The sequence below is a fragment of the Macaca nemestrina genome, chromosome 6 (assembly GCF_043159975.1).
Source record: "Macaca nemestrina isolate mMacNem1 chromosome 6, mMacNem.hap1, whole genome shotgun sequence".
Classification (NCBI taxonomy): domain Eukaryota; kingdom Metazoa; phylum Chordata; class Mammalia; order Primates; family Cercopithecidae; genus Macaca; species Macaca nemestrina.
In genome coordinates, this window is record NC_092130.1 from 12,565,010 (window position 1) to 12,589,517 (window position 24,508).

A 24,508-nucleotide genomic window follows, 5' to 3' on the forward strand; every position below is an offset into this window, starting at 1 on the left:
AAACCAAAAACCAAAACAAACAAAAAAATCCAGGGGATCTGAGATACACAAAAATTGGGCATGTGAGGGTGTCTAAGGTCACTCAGCTATGCCCAGTATTGTAGTAATACAAAATTCATTGTGCCGGTGTCTCTCTGCGCTTCACCTTTGAGACCAGCATGCTCACACATGCAGCAATGGGGAAATGCCTTCCACTGAAGGAGGCCCAAACCCTGTTATGATAAGCAAAACCTCTTCAATAACTTTGACCTTCTACAATTGTATCTTGAAAATACCATGCCATAAAACAACAAATGCATTTCACCTTGATGCTCCCCACACCACCTTCCCCCAGCCCTTGTTTCAGCGTTGTCATTTTGCTGGAGAATCAAGAATGTCACTCACAAAACACCACACATTCAGACACCACAGAGTTTCCTTACCACTGCTGGAGGCTTGCTGGGGCCCTGAGCATGCTCTGAGCAGGTATGAATTGGGGGAGAATTCCTCATCAGGGTTGGTGTCCATGATTTGATGGGAGGTGTTGCTGTCTAGCAATGGCATCTGGCAGCTAACTGGTGGAGGATTATGGGAGCTAGGCAGCTGAGCAGATGGGAGGAGACTAGGCGAGGATGTAGGTGGAATGGGACGACCTGGGAAAGAGGACAGAGGGGTCAAAGGTCAGCAATGAGTGTCATGAGAGCATCCCAAGAAAGTTACATTGAAACCAGCTCACAATACAAATATTAAAAAAAAAAAAAAAAAAAGAAAAGAAATGCTCCAGATGTGCTTTTTTTAAAGAGGGTTTGATGTTTCTCCTAAATTCATATTTTAGGTAGTTGCATATTTCAGAAAAAGGACATGAGCAGAAATATCCATGTACACAGCTGAAATGGAATCAGTCCAGAAACCATCCAGTTTCTTTTATCGTCTCTGCTACAGTCCTAATCTAAGTCCTCATTATCTCTCTCTGAGCTACCACCTACTCCCCATTGTCCCAATCCTATCTCCGCAGCAGCCAGAATGAAATTTTAAGGTGAGGAATCAGATTGTATCACTTGCCCGCTTAGCACCCTCCAATGACTTCCCATTACTTGCAGAAAGAAACCCAAACTCCTCATGATGACCTACCTGTCTTGAGCACTCCAGCCCATAGCTGCCTCTCCCACCTCACTCCCATAGTAACCCTTACGACTCTCCACATGGCCCCTTAGTCTCTAGCCAATATGGTCATCTTTATTTCTGTTGCTTGAACACACCAAGCCATTCCACCTTTAGAGTCTTCACACTTCCTGTCCCCTCTATGCAGGACACCACCCCCAACCCCCCACCCCAACACCTTGCCAACATTCACAGTCTGACTTCTTCTCTTCAATCAACCCTTCCATGTTTGTCTCCTTGAAATTTGCCCATCTACCTGCTCTAGGCAACTACTCCGCTTACATTTCTTCATAGCCCTTACTGCTCTTTGAATGCAGGCATCTTGTTTATTTTATTCACCCCCTGTATCTCCAATGTCTTCCTAAAGAATAGCATCTGCTGAATGAATGAACAAAAATGAGATACTCTAAAACCAGACTCATTAGTTTGAGGTAGAAGTGGAAGAGTGGTGGAAAGGGTGATGCATTGGCATCCCAAAGAGTTGACCAATACCCCCACTCTCTTCATTATGTGGTTTTTGGAACACCATGACTATGGTTTTCGGACAAAGAAAAGCACAGACTCTCTAGCCTTGAGGAGGAGCAGCCAGTCCAGCAGCAGGTGCTCAGTGACATGGAGCTACCCTTGGGTCAAGAAATTGTCCTCCCACACACAGGCTGCTGCATCCTCTCTTTCACATGGTAGGGGAGCTCCTGGCAGCCAAATTGCTAGGTGAGGACAATCACCACCTACACTTTTGCCTGCTTCATCCTTCCATCTTGGGGTCTTTGCAGTTGCTTGCCTGCTGGTTTGCTCATTTGGGAAGTTCAGGAAAATGAGCCAAGAGAAGCAGCCCATGGCATATGTCCTAAATCTGGGGGTGTGGAAGGAAGGACAGAACATTGAAAAAGCAAACTTGAGGACCAGGTGAGTGTCGCAACTCAGGTAAGAAGTATCTGAGACAGAAGAATTGTGTGTTCCTGGTTTTAGATGTACTGCTGATGTAGCGACATCGGCAGACACCTCAAATGAATGTCAATTTTTATTGTCACTTTTATAATTGTATTTTCTGATTTGTTATTCGGTACATTTAATGCTATTTATGGGTTCATTTGGTTCAATAAAATGTATGTGCATTTTGCTAGACCTTGAGGATACAAAAATAAGTAATACACCAACCCTGCCCTCAGAGAGCTGATAGTCTAGTGGGAGACAAACAGGTAAATATGTCATTTCAGTGCCACATGATAAAAAGCAGAATAGTGGCATGTAATGACATGGTACTGTGGGGGCAGAGAAAAGGGACACTTGTTTCAGCCTGGCCAGGTAGGAGTGGGAGTGTAGAGTCAAATAAGGATTCCTGGGAAAAGTGATGCCTGAGCAAACGTCCAAAGAGGAAAAAAGTGACTTCTGGGGAGAGAAAACAGGATGAATCGCACCAGAGGCATCAAACCCAAGGCCCATTACCCTTTTGAGGATGGGGGTGGCAGTAATAGGAGATGAGATACCCTTAAAACTTAAATGTTAGGGACTCCTGCACAGTAACAGAATAAAAATGGAGACAAATCATTCCTGAAATTGATCAGTTGATAAATGGAGTTTGACTTGAAAAACTCCCTTCTTTCGTGGCTGTTTGGGATTCATATAAAGCATGACTTTCTTGCTGGGTGTTCTGGAAATGTAGACTGAATACATTGGAGTTTCATCAGAATCAATGCTAATGTTTAATCAATACATCACCCACCCCAGGTCTCCTTCTAAGCAAAATAACTATCATTATCATTAATAATTTAACTGCTGATGTTTCTTACACAATAACTATCTGCCACTTACTGTGCTAGTTCCTTTATATGTATTATCTCATTTAATCCTCAAAACAATCCTTGAGGTTAGAATTATTATATAGTCCCATAACATGAAATAACACATTCCCATTTTATACATGAGGAAACTGAGACACAGAGAGGTTAAACTGCACAGCTAGTTAAGCAGCAGAGGCCAGGATGCAAACTTGTGTCTAACTATTTCAAAGTTCACTCTCTAACCACTCTACGTGATGCTTGCCCACACAGCAGCATGGTGAGAAAAAAGGGAAGAAGTGACATAAAAGAAGGAGAGTGATTTACGGCAGATCATGTTTCCGGGTTCCCATCTCCCAATCCCAAGGGACTCTTCCAATTTCAAATAAGAAACATTTCTTTGAATAACCATTTACAGCACCTATCATCCAACAGAGTTCAAAGTTTTTCTTGTCATTTTGTTATAAAGTTCAAAGCAGCTCCTTTATAGCAATGTTACCCTCTGCCTTCTTCAAGGCTCCTGAACTCAGAGGAATCCTAACCAAGGCACTGTGAAGTTGGTGTTGACGTCCACTTAGCAGCGAGGCTCTGGTAGGAACAGATTTTAACTCACAATCAATAGGCTTTAAAGTTTGTGTTATTGAGGCATATCTGAAACTGCATGTTGAAGAACAAGGATGGCTGGAAGCCAATTTTTAAATTCCTTTGAGTGACTGAGGTGGAACTGAAGTTCAAGTGCAATTTTCCAGGAGCCTGATATGATAGTTGTGTGAAATCATTCTTTACATGAACTTTTTGAAATTTTGTTCAGCATGAATTCGTTTCATATAGTACAGACAGAGCTGCTTTTTAATTTATACAAATACAGACAATAGAAGAGCAGTCATAACACAATGAAAGCATTGGGGTTACTACAGTGTATTGAGAATACACATCACAGAATTGTCTGATTCCTGTTATTTTTCTGCCCACGTTAAGCCCATGTTTTGGGAGCTCCTTCAACTCTGCTTGCTGGTACCTACCATTACTTGGGAAATTTCTCAGTCCCTAGCTCTGCCCCCAGCAAATGGTATGCTGTTTTCTCGCTTTCTTTCTTTTCTTTCTTTCTCTCTCTCTCTTTCCTTCCTTCCTTCCTTCCTTCCTTCCTTCCTTCCTTCCTTCCTTCCTTCCTTCCTTCCTCCCTCCCTCCCTCCCTCCCTCCCTCCCTCCCTCCCTCCCTCCCTCCCTCCCTCTCTCTCTCTCTCTCTCTCTCTCTTTCTTTCTTTCTTTCTTTCTTTCTTTCTTTCTTTCTTTCTTTCTTTCTTTCTTTCTTTCTTTCTGTCTTTCTGTCTTTCTGTCTTTCTCTTCCTTTCTTTTTCTTTCTTTCAACATGGTCTTGCTTGTTGCCCATGCTGGAGTGCAGTGGCGTGATCTTGGCTCACTGCAACCTCTGCCTCCTGGACTCAAGTGATCCTCCCACCTCAGTCCCTACAAGTAGCTGGGATTACAGATGCAAGCCACTATGCCTGTCTAATTTTTGTATTTTTTGTATAGAAGGAGTTTCACTATGCTGCCCAGGCTGGTCTTGAACTCCTGAGCTCAAGCATCCACCTGACTCAGCCTCTCAAAGTGCTAGGATTACAGGTGTGAACTACCACGCCAGCCCTGGTATGCTGTTTTCTGTCTGCTATGTCATTTGCTAGTTTTGTTCACTTATGCTACATTTCTCCCCCCGACTATTCCAACTGACAGAGACCATCTGTACAGACACAAACAGGTTCCAAAGTACGGGGAGGAAACTGAAACTTCTACAGGCTCACTTTATAAATCGTGATTTCTTACAGAAATGCTTATTGTGGCATGGGCAGGTAACCAGGTGATAGGCATTCACCTGGTTCCCACTCTATGTACTACAGAAGCCCCTTGACTCTCCAACTATGTTGAAAGTTCCATTTTGAATGAGTATAGTCTCCAGCAAATGCACAGAAAACCAGGTTCAACTGATCTGTTAAAAAACAAAAGGAAACAGGCAAAGGCAGCAATATGTCTTTCATTAAACTCATATGGTCTTGTGTATGTGTGGGTGTGTGTGTACGTGTTTTCCAAGATCCCCATGTAAATCAAAGTCAAACTAATTATCTGTGTGATTGGATTAACCATGACCTTAAACATGGGGACTAATCCAACTTTTTCTAATTTATCCATTTCCAAATGAATACAATTTAGTGATAGTTTGAACTCATGATTTTTTTTTTTTTTTTTTTTCTGATTAACGTACCGATAGCCGGTTTTGTGCTAACTCTGATAGATTGGTAGTGGCTATGTGGAATGTTGTGTTGAGAAGGACTGTGAGGATGTCCTGGATTCAGTGGGAAACAGTGAAATCATCAATTAGAAATTTCATGGACGCAGAGTGGGGAGAGGTAGCAGATCACAGTGCTTATTTGACAACCATGCTCCAGGTCCTCACTCATCACCCATTTCAGTTATACCTGAAAACTTTATCCTACACAACCTGTGGTTGAAACCATAGTGCTCTAACTCCCATTGTCTTAATTACAGAACCATTTTCCTCTTTAAGTTAATTTGGATCCTGACTTAGTTCCCCAAGACCAAAGGACTACCATTCTCCTCTCCATCTCCAAAGCAGTAAATATTATTAGTGAAATTGCTGCTCTGCCCAACCCTTTTTAATATATTCACTAATTTATGACAGAGGGCATGTTGCAGATCAATTCCCAAAATTCACTTAAAACAACGGGTTCTTTTTTATTCAACAGATTAATGGCAAGCAGACATTAGAATGTTCTGTGTAGGCAATGCATAATTGATTTATGTAGTGATGAGATGTCAGGATATTTGATGAAGCAAAGAGACATGCTCAGATAACAGTAACAAAAAAGGTACTAGGAATAATTGTATCCAAAATAATAAGTTCAATGACCTCATTACCACTTATATATATATATATATATATATATATGATCTTGCTTTACTCTAAGAACTGAGCTAAGTACTAAGTATTCTACACATATACATATATATACATTCTTTTACATTCATTACTTTCCTTTGAACGTAGTAAGATTATCTTCCCCATTTACAGGTAAGGACACTGAGGCTTAGTTAAACCGACTTTCCTAACATCATGCTGTTAGCAGGCAGCACAGCTGGGATTTGAACCCAGGTCATCTGACTCCAAAGCCCAAGCCTTGAGTAGTCCATTTGACTATGTTCCACATTAGACAAAAGTGCTAACAAATGAATAAGATGTGAATCCCAAACTCATGAGTCCTTTTCTGGAATGCACAATAGAAGTCATCCCAGAGGAGGTAATTAATCCTGGGCAGAAACAAGGTTCTTCCTGGAAATAACCATGGTGCCCCACTCACACAGAAAAAAGTAATTTGTAAGGAGAGAAAAAATAACTTGAGTCAAAACTTAAAAATCCTCTGTGACTTCAAGAACTTAGTAAAAACATGGTTTTTGTGTTAAAGTTGAGTACTGCAAAAGGACTTACATTTAAGCAAGAGGATTTAAACAGTTGTCCTAATGATATTTCTTAATACCTGCTATTTATTCAGATGCTTGACTAAAGTATCTACTTTTCTCTAACTCTTTGGGGTTTGTGAAGCCCCTATGTTTGAAGGGGTCAAAAAGTGAGAAAAGTTTACGTTATTTCTATGCAAATAAAAATATTTTCAATACCTGAGATATTGCTTTTGTTTTCATTTAATGATTTTTTAAAATGTGGTTCTCCTTGCCATTAAGACCCATAAGAATATTTTTCAGGAAAGTGCATCAGGTTTTTCAAGGTCTGCGTAGTTCTGCATGTGCAGCTTTCAGAGGGCTATGTGACAAGATATTCTTCACCAAGGCTTCACCATGGGCTTCGAGGGAGCACTGGGGCATGGCAGCCAGGCCTACTACTGCAGAAGCTGCAAGCTGCCCTGATAACAATGCCGGCTAGACTCTCTGTCTCCAGCTCATCGCATTCACCACCACTGGAAAGGTGGGTTAAGCCACAGTACATTTATCTGTTCAGCCTATTTGATGTGCTGAACACCAGCCTCAGTGATTTTGCTTACGCCCCTTCCACACTTACCACCCACATTGTCAGTTGTTCAACAAGTATAGAGACTCCGGGGCGTGAATAACATACCCAAAGGTAAGAACCAAGATTCGAACTCAGGTTTGTGTATTGCCATAAACTACAATGGGCTATTCCTTAACCTAGAGTCGCCTTACACTCAAGTTCACCCGTGAGTTGGTTTCATCAAGCAAACCCAACCCATTCTCATTTTGTTCCCTGCTCCAAATGAAACCCTGGGCTCCAACAGATGTAATACCTAATTGTCTTTTACAAATGTTTATTTCTCCCTTCATACCTGCCTTTTTTCTGTCTCTGTGCTGTGTAATTCATCCCCAACTTTGTAGCCCATCCAGTTTTCTTCCTCCAAAGCCCAAGGGAGGAATGGAGAGAGCACAGACTTCAGAGTCCGGCAGACTGAGCCCTTCCACTTACTCTATTACTTGGGAGTCTGAGCAACTCAGTTCACCTCTCTGAGCCTCTCTGATGATATTAACACCTACTCTACATGTTGTTGTGAAGGGTGGAGATGTTATATGTAGAGCCCATAGAACAGTGTTGGACAGACAGTAGGGACAAGGGACCCAGATGGAGCTAATGAGACTTTTAACTTACTGGTTCCAGCTGGTTCACAAGCACCTGCTGTGTATACATGACTATACCATAGGTAGGGAGACTGTAGTATCGATCATTATTGCAGACTGCGAAATGAACCCTAACAAATACAGCATCTGAATTTTTTTCTTTTTTTTTTTTTTTGAGACAGAATCTCACTCTCTGTCACTCAGGCTGGAGTGCAGTGGTGCAATCTTGGCTACTGCAATTTCCACCTCATGGGTTCAAGTGATTCTCATGCCTCAGCCTCCTGAGTAGCTGGGATTACAGGCACACACCATTACGCCCGGCTAATATTTGTATTTTTTAGTAGAGACAGGGTTTCAGCGTGTTGGCCAGGCTGGTCTTGAACTCCTAACCTCAGGTGATCCGCCCACCTCAGCCTCCCAAAGTGCTAAGATTACAGACATAAGCCATCACACCTGGTCAGCATCTTAAAATTGAAATACAGATATATATTATGTATTTATATTTTACCTATATTTATATTTTATATTTACATAATATTATGTATTTACATAAATCTACCTACCTACCTTCTATATTTCTGATAGCAGGCTGCTAATATTTAGTGCTAATGTTAGACTAGCTCAGTCATTATCCATGGGGGCAATCCTGCTCCCCAGGAGACATTTGGCAATGTCTGGGAACTTTTTGGTTGGGGTGCTACTGGCATCTGGTGGGTAGGGACAGGGGTGCTGCTAAACATCCTATAATGTACAGGACAATTTCCCACAACAAAGAATTATCCAGCCCCAAATACTGATAGTATTGAGGTTGAGAAATCCTGGGTTACCACGTGTGATGGCTTTAGATAAGTATACTTTATGTTACATGATTAATTTTTAAGTTGCTCTTTTTTCCAGTTTATAAGCATTGGGCAGATATTAGAAGTGAAACATTTGATTCAGTCAGTCTTTTTCCCCCACCCAAGAAAACACCACAAAAATTAACTTAACGTATCATTGGGGAATTTAAGTCAGAAAGAGGCAAAATTTCCTCAAAGCAAGTCTAATTGTCACTGGGGGAAGTTACAGCATGGTTTTCCCCAGAGGTGAGAGAGATCTGTTTGACAAGAGAGGGTTGGGTGGTCTTTATGGAGGCAGGAGATTCAGAGGAGAATGTTCCACCTCAGTTTTAGGTTATTTAACCTCACCTGAGGAATTTTCATTATGACCTCTTATGTCTTCTCAATGAGGCGATATCAGCCTGACTGGGTTTGTTCTATTCCACATCATCTGGCTTGAAGTTTTTATTTTTACAGTGGAAGACCTAATTGCCCTCTTCACTCACACTTCACTGAACCCACGAAAGCCCAGTTAAGCATTTTCTTGAAAACAAATCGTTTTCAGATGGCCCTGGCAAAACTATCCCAATTGTGAACAAGCTCTTATGCATAATTTATTGGAAGGGTGGCATGCTGTTGGACCTGCCCCAGTTAAAGGGCCTCTTGCAGGAGGAGCTCAAGCATGAACTGTCTTCACAGTTTGAGACCCTATGCATTTGGGTGTCATTACTCTATCTCACCGACAACATGCATGTTTATATATCACATCTTCCTGGCAGCATTGCACTTCAGAAGGTGTCAATTATAGATGAGGCTATAGATGGAGAGTAGAGTCTGTTTTTAAAATAATTTCTATAATTTTCTAATGCTAGCCCTTTCATCTTCATGAGGTGAAATGCGGTGTTTCTTTGCAGCTTCCTCTTGCGAAGACGCAAACCCACTTTACGTGCAGTGACACAACTGTTTACCAAAAGGCAATGTATCCTCAAATACCTTCTGACCAGAAATTTCTAATCGCTTGACACATGCAGCTTAATTACATCTCCCAGATCCTCTCAAAGGGAAAACCATTATTATGTTGGTCATGTGTAGTTGTCCAGACTGATGCTGTCCAGCAGACCTTATTGTGATGATGGGCGTGTTCTATATCCGTAGTGTTTAGTACATGTGGCTATTGGACACTTGAAATGTGGCTAGTACAACTGAAAAATGGAATTTTTAATTGTATTAAGTTTTAGTGACATTCAGATAGCCACATCCAGCTAGTGGCTACCATATTGGACAGTATAGTCTAGACTATGGTTCTACCTTTCCAGTTACTGGTATCCTTCACTGTGTTCCTTCCCTTCATACAAAAGCCAACATCTTTCTGAATGCACAAATTTGCTCAGGTCATGTTCCTTCTCTCAACTTTCCCAAGACATTCCATTGCCTATAGTATAGTTTAAACTCTGTTATCTTGTGCCAGACTCCCTCATTCCCTATGCTCTAAACATGCCAAAACAACTGTCCTGTTGAATATGAATCATTCCCTTCTCCTATCTCTCCCCGTGCATGGAAGGTGCTCTCTCTTTGTTGGCAAATACATTTTTCTTTTGAGATGGAGTCTCACTGTGTCACCCAGGCTGGAGTGCAGTGGTGTCATCTCGGTTCACTGCAACCTCTGCCTCGTGGGTTCAACTGATTCCCGTGCCTCAGCCTCCTGCGTAGCTAGGATTATAGGCATGCACCACCACATCCAGATAATTTTTGTATTTTTGTAGAGATGAAGTTTGACCATGTTGGCCAGGCTGGTCTCAAACTCCTGACCTCAGGTGATCTACCCACCTCAGTCTCCCAGAGTCCTGGGATTACAGGCGTGAGCCACCATGCCCGGCTGGCAAAGACCTTCTAGAGACCTTTTGAAGATTTTCTAAAGACTCATCATCTCCAGAACTACCTTCTTTGGAAGTCTTTTCTGATCACCTCACTCACTGGTACCCAGGACATACTTTCATCATTGCTTTTATTACATGTTAGCCTATGTATTTGCCTAAATGTCTGGCTCATTCATGGGACTATGAGTGACTTTGGGTAGAGATTGTACACTATACACATCTTTGTATCCTAGCGCCCAGTACAGAGCCTGTACCTAATAAATAGTACTATGATTGGTTGATTATAACAATTTACTCCACCAACATGTATGGATGTATATCAACTACTCATAGCATTCACTTCACTGTTGGCTGCTATGGCTGTTGTCTTAGGTTTTGGGTGTCTCTCTCAGTGTGTAAGTATTTTGCTAAGAAGAGTTGATTTTGAATTTAAATGTATGGTTTTTTTTGTTAGTCAAGTGGCCTAGAATATTAAGCCACTACTTCACTTGGTGCTCAAATGAAGCCACACCAGTCTCACAACCTTGGAGGAAAAACTGACTGTTAAATTTATTAAGAGACAATGTGTCAGTCTCCAAGAGAAGCAAGGGATTTTCAGGCATGGTAGTGTGACCACATTTTTTGGTTAATTTTCAAAATTTAGAATGCAACCATTGTATAAAATTTGATTCCAGGCTGGGCATGGTGGCTCACGACTGTAATCTCAGCACTTTGGGAGGCCAAGGCAGGAGGATAACTTAAGCCTAGGAGTTTGAAACTGTCCTGGGCAACATGGCAAAACCCCATCTCTATAAAAAATATAAAAATTAGTCAGTCTTGGTGCTGTGCACCTGTGCTCCCAGTTACTTGGGGGACCGAGGTGGGAAGACTGCTTGAGCCCAGGAGGCCAAGGCTGTAGTGAACCCTGATTGTGCCACCCTGGCCTGGACTGCAGAGCAAAACTACATAAAAAAAAAAAAAGAGAGAGAGAGAGAGAGAGAAATTTGATTCCACTCTAATTACGAAAGCTTCTCACCTTCAGGAGCTACTTGGGAGATGTAACCCAAGACAATCCAACAATTTCAGATGAAGGTGCTAAACTATGTGGGCAATGCTGTCACTTACTGAGTTGTCTGTCTGTGCTGAGTAATATGCAGAAGATACATTGAGCTGTTTTCTTGCCCTCCTAGAATCTATTTTGTAAGAGCTTAGTTGGGAAAGGGGGGGAACTGCTAGAGAAAGATTAAAAGGAACTGTATGCCAATGCTGAAACAATTTTCAAAAGGCTCCCTTAGAGAACATATGTTCCATGATGCAAAGGAATTCATCTTACTCATTTTTATGTTCACTTCTTGTGGTTCCTGGTATATAGAAACAATAATATTGCCAATTGCTCAGACTGACTGAGCTCTTATGATGTACCAGGTATTATTTCCAAGCCCTTTACATATATTATTGTATTTAATCTCACACAAACCCTTTGGGAGTAGGTTGTACAATCTTATTCCCATTTTAAAGATGAAGAAAGTGAACTACAGAAGGGATAAGTTCGTTGGGAAGAAGAGTTTGAACCTAGGTATGCTGGTTTTAGACCTCATACCACACTGCACAGATAATTTAATTAGGTTTTATCATAACAACGTACCAAGTGCTGACGTAACAATGTGATTGACATTGAAACAGATTGAAGGTCAAATCTTGATTCTGCCACTGATTTTCTGGGAGACCTTGGGAAAGTCATCTAACTTTTCTGTGTTCAACTACTAGATAAGTGAAATGTGTGGAAATGTACTTCACTAGTTTTAAATGTATTAAAGGAGACACTTCTATAAACTTTCTGAATTAAATGGCATGTGTTATTATCATGCATTACAAAAGGTAAGAGATAGGTGTTCTATTCCCCTTACAGGACTTTTTGAGGATTAAATAATAACATAGATGAAAGTGCATTGCAAATGGTGAAGTACTCTGCAAACGGTAATTGTTTTCATTCTCATTATTGGAAGCTTTCCTTTTCAAAGGCTTTGTCTGCAGATAGCAAACAGTTCTCAACTGTAAATCTGTGTTTTGCTATGTGCTTTAGGGACCACAAAGATAAAACATGCACTCTAGGCAGCAGATGCTCAAACTATTTCATCTCTATGCTGCCCACGCTCACAGTACCCCACCCGTTCCTCACTGAATGGTCCTTGATAAGATGCTAAAGATTAGATGCCTTGGGATTCTACCCACCAGTAGCCAATATAAAGCATGGAAAGCTCCCCTCAAAGACATACACATGTTGTGAAATTAGAATTGAAAATGTAAATGAGAGGAGGACTAGGTCTGGGTTGTTAGGAAGACGTCAGGGCACGGATAACATATGCATTGATTTATACCCTCCCTGAACAATTGTTTGAACATCACTGCCTTGTATCTGAAAAATCCCCACTAGTGTACAATTAGGAAGAGTACTGGGCTAGGAGTTAGGAGACCAGGGTTCTTTATTGTGGCTACCTAGTTGCTAGCTACTTGTCACAACAAACTTCTTATGTTCTGTAGGCCTCAGTCAACACACGCAATTTTATTGTACCATGACATAATGGCACCCGTATTTTTAAATTTATTTATTTATTTAGAGACAGCGTCTCGCTGTGTCATCCAGGTTGGAGTGTAGTGGCACAATCTCAGCTCACTGCAACCTCTGCCTCCCAGGTTCAAACAATTCTCCTGCCTCAGTCTCCCAAGTAGCTGGGATTACAGGTGCCCACCACCACACCTGGCTAGTATTTTTGGATTTTTAGTAGAGATGGGGTTTCACCATGTTGTCCAGACTGGTCTCAAACTCCTGACCTCAGGCAATTCACCTGCCTCAGCCTCCCAGAGTGTTGGGATTACAGGCATGAGTCACTGTACCCGGCCAGCATCCGTACTTTAAAGAAATGTGATGACATTGTCTCAGTCACAAGAGGGCCCATATTGCCATGGAATAAACTAATATTTACTAACATTTCTTGAGCACTCACAAATGTTTTAGGCAGTATGTTTAGCACATCATAGTTTGTAATTTACAAAATCCTTCCAACAATACTATCTAGCAGTCGCTATTATTATTCCTATTTTACAGATGAGCAAACTGTCTTGAAGAGATCATGGGACTTGACAAAAGTTATACAGTAGGTAATGGGCAAAGCCAAGATACGAACTCAGAGCTCTCTAATTAAGCATTGTATGACTACATAGAGTTATTGCAATGCTGGAGATGCAAAGAGAGAAGAGTAATTTTAACTAGGGTAGGGCAGGAAGGCTGACTGGAAATGGTAGCAGTGTCAAGATGACTAGACAATCTGCAGCAAGTTCTCTTCTTCAGCTTTGAATGTCTAAATATTATTCTATTCTCATGACAAGTATGGAGATCAACAATTGGGTCAAGGTTCCATGTGAGTTGTGTCCTAGCAGAAATTCACAACCTGAACTGCATCTTCCGCACCTTCTCCAAGCATGGCTTACTTTTTTCATCAAGGTCAGAATGAACCTCCAAATATCTCTCTTCAGGCCCCACAGAGGCAGGTGCTTGCAAGGTACTGTTCTCTGAAGACTCACTTAGGACACTCTCTGGGGAAAACTATGCATCAAGGCAGACAGCTGAAGGCATCAGAAAAATGGCCTTGGGGCACAAAGGAGCATGAAGGGAGAAAACAAGGAGGATGTTTTAACTTTACACTGGGAGAGTGATGATCATGTTGCCTATATACATGAGCCACATGGCTACTCAGCCTCAGGATTGGGTGCAAAGTGACTAATTTTTGTCTGAAATAGCACATTGCTTAGTTATGGCTAAAAATACGTGGATGGAGAGATGTTTTGGGAATTTCCATGATACACAGCTTAGTGGTCTGCTGGATAATGAAGATGTTTTAGTTCAGCTCACAAGAATTTGCTGTTTTTTGTGTGTGTGTGTGTATGCATAAATGCATGTATATATGCATGCACACACACACTCTCTAAATTGACTAGAGTCAGCAAAATTAATACACATCCACAGGGCACTGTTGGCCAAGTCTCTAGTTTCATAAATAATGCCTTCCTCACCTTTTACAAGCCTATTTGAAGACCTGCAGTGCATCCTGGCTACAATTCAAAGCCCATCTAATGAAAATACCTCCACTGTCAGCAATGTTAATGTCACTTTAAAGAGTGTGAAATGTTGCTAAATGTGTCAGGAAACAATTAGATAACATAAGAGGCATGTTTTCTCAGTGCACAGAGAAATATATTATGCAGGCAGGAGATAAACACAAAGTTTTCTGAGCTCCAGCATATTCAGCACTCTCCCTCGCTCTCTTTTTAATCCAACAGAGAAATTGTTTGGCAAGAGTAAGCCCTGTTTCAAATACTTGGAGAAGGGAGAAAGGCTTGCTTTGCCTCTGACTGCTGTCGCTTGAGCCCTGTGCTATCAGGCTCAGCGAGATACAAATAGTCTTCCACTCAAATTAAATGTGTGCCCTTCTAATTAGCATTATAAATATAGGTTTCTCTGAGCCAGAGTTGATAAAATTACAGTGTTGAGCTGGAAAGGAACCGGCAGCTCTTCCATGCTGACACAATGGCCACAGCGTTTGCACGGCTAGAACAATGTCCCCAGAGCCTGTCCCATCTTCATAGGTCAGCCTGGGAAAGGAAGGTAAATGCCAAGCGGGCTGACATTAGGACGGGCACCCGGCCCCAGATGCAATCTGTTCTTTGCATGTGACGATGTAAGGCTTGGCGCTTAGGCTCTGGGGAGAGCAGTTCTTACTGCAAAGCTTCTTTGTAGAGGTTTGTCATTTCCACCACCTATGGGGCTCCAAATGGTGCCTGAAAACCACCCGCAAGGCTGACTAACAGATTTTTCCCTGGTCTCCACACCCAGCACCGCTCTCCGTGGTACTGAAACAGTACTGTACACTAGGAAATGGTTGGTTCTTTCTCCTTCCGCCCCCTACAACCCTGAGAGGCCTCTGCCCACTTTCTTGAGAACGTTTTGCATTAGATGAGAAAATCTATGGAGAAGAGAGAAAAAGGAGGAAATAAAGAGAGATGTGGGCAGAGACCCGGAAATAGACATAGCCAAGTGAGTGATTGCCAGGGGTGAAAATGAGAACGGATTTATTTTGACATTGTTTTCAAATAATTATAGTTGCCAGGAAAGAAGCCACTACGAACCAGGGTAGAAATGCTGAAAGACTTGAAGTGAGTGAGGAGTTTGCATGTCAGGTTTTACAATGATGTGCCATGTCAGACATGAACAAACATGTTCATGTGGCCAACTTGTGAAATCCATCATGGTAGAAGTGATGTGACAGAAATGTCAGCATTGGTTCGCACATGCAAAAATGCCCAGCTTCTTTCTCTTCTTGTGAAGACTTGCCACATGGTACAGATGCAGAACAAAGACTGTTGTGGCTCTTAGCTCACATTTTCTTCCCGGTCTCTGCAGTTCTGACATGCTAAAAAAGCATTAGAAGATGGGGCTTGGGTTGACCTGCTGTGTCTTGCTTTTGCTATGCTTCTGTTTAGAATTGTTTTATAGTTGATAGCTCCGTCCCTGAGATTAGCAAAAGTCATAGAATGATCTAGATGAAGTCAAAGAAAGTTATGGAGAAAGTCCATTGAATGTTGGCTGTAGAGAGAACCTTAGATAATATCCCTGACCAACCACTTCACTTTGCTGATGACAAAACTGTAATTCAGAAAGAGAACGTGGCTTTTTCTGGACCACACAGTAAGTTAGTAACCTGAGTCTAAGGCTCTATTTATTAGGTAACACTGCTCTCCAGTACTCAAGTTTGGGGATGAGCAGAAAACCCAAAATTCAAATAAGGATGAAGAAAATCTGCCTTCACAGAAAATCATATAAATGGACTATAAATCTACAATTTTAAAGCAGTATGTGTAAAATAATTACTCTGCTCCCCTCCCCCTAATAGAACCAACCCACATATGACATCCCTTCCCTCCTTCCTCCCTCCCTTTTCTCCTTCCTTCCTTCCTTTTCTTTCTTTCTTTCTTTCCTTTCTTTCTTTCCTTTCTTTCTTTCTTTCTTTCTTTCTTTCTTTCTTTCTTTCTTTCTTTCTTTCTTTCTTTCTTTCTTTCTTTCTTTTCTTTCTCTCTCTTTTCTTTCTTTCTTTTCTTTTTCTCTTTCTTTCTCTCTCTTTCTCTCTTTCCCTCCCTCCCTCCCTCCCTTCCTTCCTTCCTTCCTTCCTTCCTTCCTTCCTTCCTTCCTTCCTTCCTTCCTTCCTCTCTTTCTTCCTTCCTCCTTCCCTCTTTTCGACACATATTCTTTGAGCGTTTAGTACATATCAGGCTTTATTAGAACCCCCTAATAGAACCAATCCACATATGACATTAGACTGTCATCTTCCAAACTATGATCTTTGAAATATTGGGTTTTCTCAAGATTAAACATGTCCCAGGAAAGAAGGGCTCCATGAACAAATAGTTTATGCAGTACGAGATGGTATGGGAAGCATGTCCAGATCATAGGAAAGAGAGACCCAATGTACTGTATGCCTGTATGAATACGTCTGAATTGGTTGGTCTATTCTATTCTATGCTGACCTCTTAAGAGCCTAGTTGAGGCACTGAGCTGCCTAGGGTAAGAAATTCAGATTGATGTGTGTACTAGAAATGATTTAATAGACTCGAGGCCCTGCAGTTCTTAACCCTGGAAGAGAGGTAAAGGACGTTGTAGCAACCCTCAAATAATTTAGCCATGTCCTATGAAAAAACAGAATGGACTTTTATAAGCTGGTTTGGAAAGAAACCAAGAGAAAGAGCTAAATTCAGCTTGATAAATCTTGCATATATCTATACCTCTCCTTTATACCTGTTCCACCTGGTATCATGGTTTCTTTGGCATGTTCTGTATCATTCTTGCTAGAATGTAATCTACTCTTTCATTCATTCAATCAACACACCTGTATTGAAAAACTACCACCTTTCAGATTCTCTCCCAGGCCAGGGCACTGCTCTAGGTAGTTGCGGAATCTGCATTGTTTTTAATCTTTCCATATCCCAAAGCTCCTAACAAAATACGTGTGCACAGAAAGTGATTAATAAATATTTGTTGACAAAAATGGATAAACATGCAAAGATATTTTTAACAATAGTTGTTGAACAACATCAGAATCAGCACGCTTGCAAAGTAACAAGCTCCTCATTCCAGAAATTATTTCAGCAGTCTTGAGTGGCTCTTGTCAGCAAGGTTGTAGAAAATGTTGGCATTCAGTGGGAAGTAGGATTGTAGGCCCTTTAAATTCAGTTCCAGTCCTAAATCCCCATAATTTTGTGAACATTCCTCTCACAGCCCCGTGGGGAAAAGGAGACAGAGGATTATTTATAAGATGTCTCAAAAATAAGCAGTCTGCCCAGATATTCACCCTGCCCCACCAGAAGTCAGAGACATTTGCTTTTCTGCATTCCACATATCTGAAAAATTTCAATTCCCAGCTGAAAATCGAGATCCACATAGATTCATGCATCCTTAGAGGACTTAACTTTATTTAAAGGAAACATGTCACTGTGTTGAAGCTTAAGCTCAAGTTAATTATAACAAGTGTAATATTTGGCCAACCTTAGTTTCATGATTCAACATTCCCGCTTGATCGGTTTCCAGAGCTAAATGAGTCTATAACCATTCCCAACATAATAACCCTTTTTGCTTTTACAACTGCTTTCATCTGTGGATCTCAAAGCATGGTGCAAACAGTAATTAATGTTCGCTTGGGAGGTAAGGATAAATTTCCTCAGCTCATCTGGCAAAGTGGGGGCGGGAGGGGTGACTTGTCAATGTCCAGGCAGAAATGGGAATGGTGGCCTCTGTGTTCCCACTTATTTCTCCTATGATCCCAGAAAACTGATCACATTGTTTATTTAAGCAAAGAGGTGGCATGTGTATACCAAACTAAAATACTTTGTACCCAGCCTAAGTGAAGTCAAAATAAGTGACTGTGTGGAAGATAAAATGACTAACAGGGAATTTCCATCAGAGTTCCTAGACCAGCCATGAAAACAGATTCTTGAACAATTCTTCCCTTCTTCCCTCCCTTCCCTCCTTCCTCTCTTCCCTCTTTCCTCCCTCCCTCCCTCCCTTCTTTTTGCTTTCTTGGTTTCTCACTTTCTTTCTTTCTCTTTCTTTCTTTCTCTGTTTTTCCCTTCCTTCCTTCCTTTCTTCCTTCCTTTTTTCCTTCCTTCCTCTCTCCTTTCCTCCCTTCCTTCTTCCCTCCTTCCCTTCCTTCCTTCTTTCCTCCCTCTCTCCCTTCCTTCCTTCCTTCCTTCCTTCCTTCCTTCCTTCCTTCCTTCCTTCCTTCCTTCCTTCCTTCCTTCCTCTTTCCTCCTTCCTCCTTCCATCTTTTCGACACATATTGAGTGTTTAGTACATATCAGGCTCTATTATATAAACTGGGGTTATGAAGTAAAAAGCAAAAAGTCATTGCCTTCTTGGAGCTTATGTTCTGGAGGGTAGAGAGGGGGCAATCAACACATAAACAATGGAAAAAACAACAGCAAATTAAACATAAGTAAATATATTTACAGACACATGTATATGAACATATATGTATGTATACATATATGCATATGTAAACACAACACATCTGTGTGTGTTTTCAAGGGGAAAGTAGAGAAAGGTAAGGAGAGTAGGCAATGGCAGAGTAGAGGTCAAGAGGTGAGTGATACTTAATATAAGATCATCAGGGAAGACCTCCCAGTTAAGATAACATTTGAACAGGGACCTGGTGGAAGTGAGAGAGGGAGCCATGCTGGTGTCTAAGGGAAGCACAAGAAATAACAACAACACAGACTCTGAGCTGGCTGCACCTTTGGTATATTCTAGGGACAACAAGCAGGTGAGTGCTCCTGGAGTGGAATGAGAGCTGGAGAAGAGGGAGGACTCAGAAGCCACTGCAAGGTGGCTTTTACTCTGGGTGAGACGGAAAGCTGATAGAAGGTTCTGAGGGAGGAGTGACAAGGTCCTATATATGGTTTAGCAAAGCCACCTTTGTTATTGTGTTAAGAACAAACCCAAGGGAGGTAGAAGCAGCGAGACCCATTAGAAGGTGGTTGCAATAATCCAGTTCAGAGATAGTGGGGCTGAGTCTTGGATGAGGGTGATAGTGACAAAAGTGACAAAGATCAGAATCTGGATGCATTTTGAAGGTAATGCCAATATGTTTGACTGATGGGTTAATGTGGATTTGAGAGAAAGGAGTCCAAAATAGTTCATGAATATACGTATTTAAAGGGGCATCCTTCCTACCATATTTACATACATGTGCAGTGTACTTGCTTTAACACATAGCATAAGATACATGACATAACTGGGTTGAAAAACATTCCAAATATTTGAAAATGATGCCAATTGTTGCTTGGAAAACCCTTCTCAGAGACATAGGCAAATTATGGTTGTGTTCACAATTTTACCTCCAGGAAGAAAGAGGTACAAAAAGGGCTTTTAGATATTTTGGAACAGAACTGACAAGGTAGGCAGTTCCTTTTATCTGACTTAATGAAATTTAATAAAAATCTAAGCTGAGAGAGTTGAACTTTCACCTTCATCCAAGCAAGAAGATGTGGCACATATCTCTGAGTTAAAAGTACTCAACATAAAGAGGGATAGAGATGGTCCAAAAAATAAGCCCTTTTTTCCCCCTACAAACTCATATTCACATGTGGTACAGAGTAGTAAATTAATTTTGGTCTTGTTCTCTGATTTCTCCTTTAGCTTGACCTGATTTTCTTGCAAGCCCCAGGCACAGTTAATTTGTAGGGAGGGGTATGTGTATATATTACAGAATATGTTATTTGTGAGTATGTGAGTAGATGGAGATCTTTGCTGAAATATTAATACAGCATGTTTTTATCATTATTTATAGGAGAACTATATCTTCAGGGCTTTTAAAATAAAAAGAAATGGAAGATAGGTGATGTGAAATTATTTTTTAGTGTTCATACCCTTTGGTTGATATATAAATAATACAAATGAAATGGTAAACAGCACTAGGGGTACAATTACTGAATAAGTAGAAATGTAGATTCACAACAGTACAATGTTCCCAGTTGTTTTCATGATAGGGAAGCAGCTATTTATGTAAGGCTTAATAAGACTTCTTTTTCGGTCTTATTTGAATTTTGCTGTTGTTGAGTTATTTTATCACAAAACTGGAAGAAGTATTTCCATCTACAAAGTGGAAAATCTAAAACTTACATAGGAAATGTCCATGAATATACAACTTCAGCCTGCACAGAATAAGTGAAAAGCAAATTGCAATAGTCTATGGAAAGAAATTGTCGCTTAATTGGTTCTGAGTGACCATTCTAGAAAGGCATGCCGTATTATTGGTGGAGAAACTGCTTCAACCTTTCCAGTAAAATATGCCAAGTCTTGTAAAGGAACATAAACATTTGCCTTAAAATAGCAACAAAGGAAACATCGCCAGAAAATCACATTGCAGCCAATCCACTTAAACGTATGTTATGAGTGAAATTTCCTCTTCTCAAACTGAGCCTCGATTAAAATGGATGTCTCACCCCGGTAAGCTCCCATAGGGTCATAGAACCTTATTTATTTAAATTGGCTGGTTGTCTCATGAGAGTTCTACCTATGGAGTGATTTGAAAACTCATTAGTGCCATGTTATTTTTAAATTCCACAGAACAGTCTCAAATAGAGCCCAATCACTTTCTTAAGAACCAAAAACTGTGACACACTGAAGAGCCTCCTTTGGGATGGGATGCACACCAGTAAATCATAATACCCATCACTCAAACAGAGGTTTCCATTTTCCGACTTTCTTCTATCACTTTGTGGGTAACAAATCCAGCTCATAATGACACCCACTATTAAAATTGGACTCACAATAGGATGGTTGTGTTCCTTTTTGTCTAATTCTGCAATTTCTTAAATTCTATGAGTACACACAACTTCAAATCCCATGCTAAAGAGAAATATAAAAGAGCTGATCATGCAGATTTGCTTTCTAGAAGACTCATACTCAGCTTATACAGTACATAGAGGCATGAAAGCAAAAATACACCAATTACCATTAAGCCAAGATCTAAAGAGATCAATGCATGGGCTAACAATTGGGTGCTGTCAAATGTTAAAACTACTAAATTCTTGTCTTGTTAAATCATCTGATGGCCGTTTCTTCTTTAGTTAAATAGGGATAAATAATAAAAAACAATTTACAACTAAAAGATGCTAGCGTTTTGCAGCTGCTGAATGTCTTTTGGGGAGATTAGATTCCATAATGAGGAGATATAACCATCATTTTATAAAAGCTGTTGCTGTCTTGGGAAAAACACCACTGAAAACGATTAGAAAAAGCCTTTCCTTCATGAACCTATTACAGTCATGTGCTGATTGCTTGGCATATTCTTAATGATATCTTCATAGCTGAAAAACAATAATTTGTTACTGTAAATCTTGACATAATATATTAAGTTCAATTGTGCTTTTATTAGTTCTACTTTTGACTTAAGTGGTTCAAGCTTGCAAAACCTTACAAACATTGAAAAGCAAGTCAACTACCTACCATTTTAACAAATATATATACACACATATTTCCCAATAGCTTAATTGGAAGCCTTTCTGAAATAATTTAAAAACCATTTCAAGCATCCTCTGCTACTGGTTCTCTATTGAGTTTATCAAAGATATGATAATGTGGGAGAGAATTAAGGAGTGTGACACATTTCATCTATAGTATAGACATAGGCAATAAAGAGCTGATATTATCTTTCTTCCTTTAAAAAAATTATAGGGTAAATTAAGACAGTATCAATTGATATAACTCTAACAGTCTGAGACATTCCTAAAAGAGACAATAACTCCTTGGCTACTTTTTTTTTTACATGGGAGAAATGAAGGGAAGATGAAGGAACACAGCATTCCTACTTCCTTTTCTTCCTCCCCATCTCCCTCCCAAACAAGAGAGCTGCAGGAATCTCTGGCTGTCCTCAGCAGAAAAACCCAAGCAAGTCTTGGCTACAGGACTTCTTTTTGCTGTTGCTGTTTCCCACACAGACAGAAATGTCCTCAATCAAAGCTTAAGCCCTGGAACTTTTTTATTCTTTATAGTCAAAAGTCTACCCTCAGGCTCTGGTATTGTTACATCCAAGGCCCAAATCAGAGGCTTTCAGGGAAAATTTTTATACCTTAAAACAAGAAGATGAATAACATCTAGAAAGGATATGGATAACAGGCCTTTCTCACCTTACCAAATATTTCAATAGTCCATGAAACCATGGAAAGTCTTTCTTAAAATCCTTGGTGATTATGATAAATTTGTATATATAAATGTATGCGAAATTTATTCCTTGTAATCTGACTTTTTTTTTTTTTTTTTTGAGACGGAGTCTCGCTCTGTCGCCCAGGCTGGAGTGCAGTGGCGCGATCTCGGCTCACTGCAAGCTCCGCCTCCCGGGTTCACGCCATTCTCCTGCCTCAGCCTCCCGAGTAGCTGGGACAACAGGCGCCCACAACCGCGCCCGGCTAATTTTTTGTATTTTTAGTAGAGACGGGGTTTCACCGTGGTCTCGATCTCCTGACCTTGTGATCCGCCCGCCTCGGCCTCCCAAAGCGCTGGGATTACAGGCGTGAGCCACCGCGCCCGGCCCTGACTTTTTTTTTGAGATGGAGTCTCGCTCTGTCGCCCAGACTGGAGTGCAGTGGCGTGATCTCCGCTCACTGCAAGCTCCGCCTCCCAGGTTCACGCCGTTCTCCTGCCTCAGCCTCCCAAGTAACTGGGACTACAGGCGCCCACCACCACGCCTGGCTAATTTTTTGTATTTTTAGTAGAGATGGGGTTTCACCATGCTAGCAAGGATGGTCTCAATCTCCTGACCTCGTGATCCACCTGCCTCAGCCTCCCAAAGTGCTGGGATTACAGGCGTGAGCCACCGTGCTCAGCCTGTAATCTGATTTTTTTTAAAGTCAATGACTATGCACACAAGCATTAATCTAGCTTCTCTTCCAAGACAAAAAACTCCATTGCAGGACTCAGAATTCATGAGTCAGAGGACAAACTGAGATAAAATTGGCGCTCTCTCTCACAGTTTATCCCGTCTGCTCCCACCCCAGATGATAACACAGATCAACAACCCCCCAGTTAAGCTTCCACTTACTCCAATCAACATAATTTCCAAGCTGGGAAGTAAAAATCTCCAAGAGGGCTGACACATTTCTTCATAAGCAGGTTTCAAGGCTTTGCTCTTTGCTGCTGGGTTCCTTGGAGAAATTTATCTCCTGGGATTAGGGCAATAATTAGTGATTCATACACCCTCAGAGTGATAGTACTAGGTGGAAAAGATTACACCTTCGTGAATGAACCTGAGAAAATTCAGAGTTGTAATTATTTAGCATTTTTAATGCCAAACCTCATCTACGTCACACAAATCCCTGGATCCAGCACCACAGAGCTACTATTAACTCCTTGCAAGCTAACTGGGGGAGAAAATGAAGCCAGCCCTTGGATACTGGTTGAGGGTCCAGGTTTCTTTCCTTCTTCTCACAGCCCAGGTGGTTTGGAGGGGAGCTTCCCTCAAAATATCAAGAAAGTATTAGCTTGGCAGCCCCCATCCTCCAGAGTAGTTCCCAGGAAGTTATTTATCAGCGTTTCGTGTTTCATATTTATTGCTTTGCCTACTCTCAGAAGCTGGGTTCCATCATCTCTGGGGTAAATGTGGCAGAAAGAAAGGAATTTTCTCATTTAAAAATTTCTCATTTTAAATTTTGAACTCAGGGGAGGATTTAAATTTTGAACAATGTCTTCTCTCTCTGCCTTATATTCTAGTACAGCCCTGAGTCTGTTCTAGTACACCTAAGTCCTAGTAGAATCGCCTTCCTTAACGAATCCCCTCACTCCACTCTGCGACAGCCTCACAGAGCCTGTTAGGTCATTTAGAAGCACACATCACAACCTGGGACTTGTGATTAACATCTGAAGTGGGAGCAGTCTTGAGGGACTGAGCCCTTAACCTGTGGGATCTAATGCTACCTCCAGGTAGATAGTGTCAAAATTGAATTGAAGTAGTGGACACCCAGGTGGTGTCCACTGGAGAACTGACTGGTTGCTGGTGGGTGGAAACCCTTGAACATCATGGTAACCAGGAGTGAAGTGTTCTGTGTGTTGAGTGTGAATGGAGAGAGAAAAAATAATAGGATTTTATTTTTTCATCAGAATAAGGGGTCAGAAGTGTGAGAGTGGGAAAAATAATTCTTTCTTTTTTTTCCTGTTTCTGGT

General features: G+C 41.0%; 1 protein-coding gene across 19 annotated transcripts in view; it reads right to left on the bottom strand.

The window, feature by feature from the left end:
* LOC105480824 (teneurin transmembrane protein 2) overlaps positions 1-24,508 on the bottom strand; it is a 3,943,693-nt gene that overhangs the window by 389,856 nt on the left and 3,529,329 nt on the right. For 18 of the 19 annotated variants that reach the window (XM_071097760.1, XM_071097759.1, XM_071097767.1 and 15 more), the window contains one exon: positions 423-632. The exons of the other annotated variant lie outside the window; for it this stretch is intronic. In XM_071097760.1, coding sequence (XP_070953861.1) covers positions 423-632 — 210 coding nt within the window. The remainder of the gene's footprint in view (positions 1-422; positions 633-24,508) is intronic. 19 annotated transcript variants of the gene reach the window in all.